The 5,607-nt window shown below is 32.8% G+C and overlaps 1 protein-coding gene across 1 annotated transcript; it reads right to left on the bottom strand.

Annotated features, from left to right (window-relative positions):
- Window positions 1-318: 318 nt before the first annotated feature.
- Window positions 319-5,376, bottom strand: LOC114374752 (protein PMR5-like). The gene is made up of 5 exons (XM_028332418.1): window positions 4,981-5,376; window positions 4,385-4,556; window positions 3,729-3,907; window positions 3,050-3,208; window positions 319-1,023 (listed from the first exon to the last, which is right to left on the bottom strand). Exons 1-5 carry the CDS (start codon window positions 5,292-5,294, stop codon window positions 681-683), a joined length of 1,167 nt encoding a protein of 388 aa, XP_028188219.1. The 5' UTR covers window positions 5,295-5,376; the 3' UTR covers window positions 319-680.
- Window positions 5,377-5,607: the final 231 nt, after the last annotated feature.

Genomic DNA, 5,607 nt, shown 5'->3' with positions numbered 1-5,607 from the left:
TCGTAATGCGCTAGTGAGCGCTAGGGATCTTTGGACCTTCACGATGAGCTTCACTTCGACGACCTTGGCACCGTCACTAGTGAAAGCAGAGAGGTGGAGGGAGCTGTCGCAAGCCCGGGAGATGGAATCGAAGGGCCAAGGCTGTGGTTAAGGGTAATGTGGGGATATAAAAATTGAGGTGCATCAAACAAGAACTAAGTGCATATAAATTGCCCTTATTTGGCTGTCGGGGTCAAAGTAGGCTTAATAGTGGTCCACAAGTCAAACATATTTTCAAGTACATATCCATGAAATTAATTTCCAAAACAAATGCACAAGTTTACTTGAACTTTTTTTTACTTTGGAAATGTATACTAAAATTGTTTGCTTACATTAATAGGAAAAAGAAAACTCCTTTCCTAATCTCTAGGGATTGCCCAAGTGGAGCTTTCATAATTAATAGGTTACATTTGATAAGGTAGACTTCATATACCTTGAACCGGAATCTATCCTAATCCTCCTTTCCTAAAATTTTCAAAATAAATAAAAAATTCTTTCATCTCATTAGCACATCTTTACATATGAATCAGTTGCAGCTATATCATGCAACCCTCTCATTCTCTCAATAAATGCATTACCAACTAATACTCATAAAAAACAGTGAAGAGGAACTGTGTTAATTAGTTAGCAAACCACAAAATTTAATAGAACAAGGTAGTATAGAATAGTTCATTCCAAGTATCTGGCAATCCAGGAAGACACCAGTGGCTACAATCAGCTGAGTAGGTAGGGTTAGCTCTTTGTTGAGGATTCAAATCACCACTATAAATGGAGGGATGTGCATCCTTCCTAAATGCTGACAGCATTGTGATGTCAAGAAGATAAGCAGGGTTACTCATTCCTCTAATTACCATGTCCACAACCCTCATTTGTTCAGGGTACACACCAGGGTATGCTGTGCCAGTGCTAGTAATTGGAGTAGTTTCACCATAGCAGTTCTTTGTAGTCAGTCCTGCTGTCACTCCAGAATTCCATTCATTTGGGCTGCATAACAATGCCATCAAGTTTTATCACAGTTGGAATTTGTACAAAAAAGACAGACTAGGCTAACCAAATTTAATAAAGATTTTACAATGTTAAATGTAACTTTTGTGACACACAAATCATTCTTTTTACTTTTTACCACATACATAGCCACTATTTCAAAGGGTGCATATCAGCATATCCATGTTATAATGGGAAGGATTGTGTTTAAAATTTTTCAAGTCTTAGACAAAACTTGTGTAAGGAGTGGTTTAATATAATCCATTAATGTTTAGATAAAACTTTTGTAAGGATAATACTAGCCATATTGGTCAAGTAGTTGTGTGATTTTTTTCTTATTTGGGTCCCAAAAAGTTGTGTGATAGTTAAGCCCCAAAAGTACCAAATCTGTATTAGGCTATAGATCAAGACCATCTTAAAGTTATGTTTGGCAAAACATTTCAATTAATTTTTAGTTTTTTATACTAGTTGAAAAGTTCATTTGTTTATTCCGTAGACAAGCTTTTTTTAGTCACTTGTAATGTTTTTTAAAATGTTAATTGAAGTAGTATTTTTTAAAACGTTGGTTTCTAACTTTTTATATTTTCTTTCCTTTTTGTTCTTAATATATTTATCAAAGTTTCTGCTTATACCTTTTTAAATAAATAATGATTTTATTATTTTTCAGTTATTTTATACTTTTTAGTTACTCTAACAATTAATTTTACTGAATACTTCTAATTACATAAGTTATTACCAACTTCCAACTACAAGTTAATTTTATCCAACATAACCTAAATGTGCCCTTTGCCAAGTTAAAATATATTAAGTCTCTCTACTTTTTACATCACTTTTTTTCTTTTAATAGCATTATATGCCACTATCCTTTATTTTTAAACTATTATCTTAAATTTTTGTGAAAGAGAAATTATAAATTACTTTTGGAATTAAAATGTTGATAAAAGAAATTAATATATTTGAAATTAAAATATTAACTTAAAAAAATGTGGTGCAAAACACATCCACCAAGTCACTATCACATTTAAGCATATGTTGAATGAGAAGTTCACAAAAAAAGAACAAAACGTATGAAATGGGCCCACAAATAAATATATGTAGTCTTTGTTCTTCTGTACAAAACGTATTTAGTAGGCGTTTAAAATAGGATGATGCATGTATTTTATTTCACCGACATTTGGATAGAAAAAATCGAAATTTTCTCAGGCCATGCATAACCGTGATCTAACTTTCTCCAAGTTGAATCGGAATATTGGACTGTAGAACTGTGGAAGGGCAATAAAAGTGCCAACTGCACTTCATGTGACCACGAAAGCGACAAAAAGGTGCCTTTGCACAAATTGCATAGCTCCAATTTTTCATTTTTACCATTTCAAAATACGTATACACATACATATGTTATATTATATACACACTAAAGTAAAGTTAAACAATATGATCAAACAACAAAAATGTATATAGTGTATGCTATTAAGCATCGTCCACATGATATTAACCAGCACAATACAAATGTAACAAATCTTTAGCCAACAGAGTGCATTCTTTTACGGATCTAGTTGAGGGACTAAAATTAAAATAAGTAACTTACTTTAAAGAGTAAAATAAATCATTTCAATAGTTGATGGAAAAATAAATACTAGTTGATATTGCGTACATATACATAACAAACTATAAATACGTTGCTCTCGAAAAGAAAAAAAAAACCACTATAAATATTAATAATTAATTTTCTCACTAATAAATAAAATTACTTTACTCTTGTTTACTTCAAGATTCAAATCTGTGACTAAAATTACTAACTGCATCATTCAAAACTTTAGGAAAATTATTGGTTAGCTTATAAAATGGCAAGTCACAACATAGGGGGCACCACCATACTAAGGTAAACTATCCAAATCCAAGAATGCAAATGTGTCCGGTTTGGATATGCTATTCCAATTGAACAAACACAATCATGAAGCCTAGACATACCACACATGTTATATAGTACAATAATGTAAGAGAGAGAGAGAGAGAGTCAGAGTCATACTTGGTATGTGAAGGAGAAATTCCCAGGAAGAACACTTTGGTTCTGCTTCTATCAACATTGGAGTCCACCCAGTTAGCCCATGTTTTCATACCCCTTTCCAAAGCTGCTAAACGATCCATATCTTGGTAGTATTTGCCTCCTAATTCCATATAATCCCACCTGCACTTAATAACCCAAATACCAAATTTTAAAAAAGAAGAAAATGAAAATGGGTAGTTTTTCCTTTTTTTTAAGGAAATAGTTAGTAATGAGTTTAATTTCTATATAATATTAGTAAAAAAAAATACACAACCAACTAATTAGAAATCATCATTGAAATAATTTGTAAGGTTTTTAATTATAAAAATAATTAATTTATCATATATAATAATTTGTTAGTGATAACATGATAGTATAAAAGTCCTATACACTTTTGCATATACTATTTATTCTTGGCTGAAATATAGGAATAGTACTTTATCTTTTTTTTTTTTAAATTAGTCTTTTAACTTTTTAAAATTCTAAAATAATTATCTTATTTAATTCATGATAAGTTAGTCCATTTAAAAAATTAATCACTTTTTTTTATACTTTTAAACACCATTTTAAATCTTATTTTGATGAATTCAAGATGTGTAACTCATTTTATTGAATTCACCTACATAAAAACTACAATAATAGGAAAGAGATAGTTGGCTACCCTTGAAGAGAGCCTTGATGATCCCACCAATGTCCAGTGTTGAAAGACAGCACATCAACACTTCTCCAAACGTCACCATTCCCATCAACCTCCTCCAACCTCAAAATCCTCTTCCCTTGGACCACATCAATCTCTACCAAATAAGGAGCCCTGTAAAATGAAATGGTCACACCGTAGTCCTGCACATACCATATCAAAACCCAATTCAGGACAATCTTTTTTGCAGCTGTAAAAACTTTGCTTTTATACAAGTCTACTTTATTATACAAACAAAAGCATGAGCATAATTTAGTGTTTCAGTTTGCATCTACTAGCCCAAAAAATAATGGCTTAATAGTACATTTGGGTCCCCCTCACACCACCTTTTGCAAACAGATACTTTGTCCTATTGAAAATATCTGATTTTGAATGTAGCCTATAGCAAAAAGGGACACAACACATGCTGTTCTGCTGCTGCAAAATCACGGTGCTTACTTTCCTTTTCCCTAAACCAAAAAATTGAGAAACTTTGCCGAGAAAAATAATAATAGGGTTAAGGTAATTAATTGCACAACATCATGGCCTAAATCTAAAACCTCAATAATTGTTAAAAAAATGTCAAGTGAGTAAAATAAACATTATGATTGCTCAGAAGAAATTAATGTGTTCACACTGACCAAGAATCTGAAGGTTGAGAGTGGTTCCCCTCTGACCAATTGTGTTTGTGTCTGAGGAACTGCAGCATATATCATGCAAATCAGTGATTGCCATTGGTTGCGCCCTAGTGAGTCACCCACAAACATCACAGTTTTGCCCTTCATTTGCAGTAGAAACTCCACCCCATTGAACCTACCAAGAACATGCTACAAAACCATTTAGAGGCATACATAGGATACTGAGGTCTTTTTTCATTAACTTCTATTTTTTGGTTTTAAAAACCGTATCTTTAACAATTCCACACAATTCAACAATCAATTTTTCATAAAAAAAATCTAATAAATTTTGAAAATTATTTAAAAAACAAGTGGTTTGAAAAAAAAGAAGAAGAAGAAACATAGACAACTAGGAAATATTTTTTTTCATTGTGTCTTACATCACCCTTTATCATCTATTTGAACAACCTTGTTTTAGTTACATCTTAAAAACCAAAAACAGTTTCCGAAAACAAAAAACCAAACACACCCCATTTTCTGAAGAAACTTGCAATGCTTTTGTAAACAACAAAAATGTAATATTTGTGAGAAAAGTCTTAGTTTTGAGCTTTTGGGGGTACCTAGGGAGGTCACAGTTGAGGGGTCTCCATCTGTATCTGAGGTAATCAGAATCAGGGCGGCCAAACATCTTGCAGTTGAACTGTGGATCTATGATGGGGCAGTTAGAGGATTGATAGATAGGGTAAGAGTCATCTTGGACCCAAGTTCCCACAAAAAGTGCACAGTTGGTTTGGTTGGCATGGATCATTGGCCTCTGCTGGTGGAGAGTGTTGTGGTGGTGTCTCAGGCTTAGTAGGAGGGCACATGAGACTGTATGGAGTTGAAGGGAAAGGAGAAGGAAGAGAAGGGCAAATAGGGAATGGAGAAGTGCCATAGGAGAGAGAGGAAAGGAAATGTTGGAAACAAAAAGGGATGGGGGAGAGGGAAGAAGGATGTTTGGACTGTTTTGAAAAGATGTGAATATATAAAGGATGAGGATTTTTGGTGTCTGTGAAAATAATGTTAGAATAATGGTGGAGATATGTTTTGTTGTGTACATGTAAAGAAGGTAGACTCATTAAAGTGGTAAGTTGTGGTAAATAAAAAGAAGTATTTTTTTAATCGAATTAAAGATAGAATGAAGATGTTTACAATACTGATGTAAATATATTATGTTTAATCAGTTAGACTTCTTTTGTACATGCCTT

This window comes from Glycine soja, chromosome 11 (assembly GCF_004193775.1).
Source record: "Glycine soja cultivar W05 chromosome 11, ASM419377v2, whole genome shotgun sequence".
Lineage (NCBI taxonomy): Eukaryota > Viridiplantae > Streptophyta > Magnoliopsida > Fabales > Fabaceae > Glycine > Glycine soja.
Note: the sequence above shows the minus strand (reverse complement) of the source record. Positions and strands in the feature narration are given on the sequence as shown.

Bases quoted from the DNA above. Each gene is read 5' to 3' on its own strand.
- LOC114374752 (XM_028332418.1), bottom strand. From the start codon at position 5,294: ATGGCACTTCTCCATTCCCTATTTGCCCTTCTCTTCCTTCTCCTTTCC. The intron at 3,908-4,384 runs GTCAGTGTGAAC...TGGTATGTGCAG, and splicing joins TCTCAACCTTCAGATTCTTG to GACTACGGTGTGACCATTTC. The intron at 1,024-3,049 runs GTATGACTCTGA...ATTGTTATGCAG, and splicing joins ATTTCTCCTTCACATACCAA to CCCAAATGAATGGAATTCTG.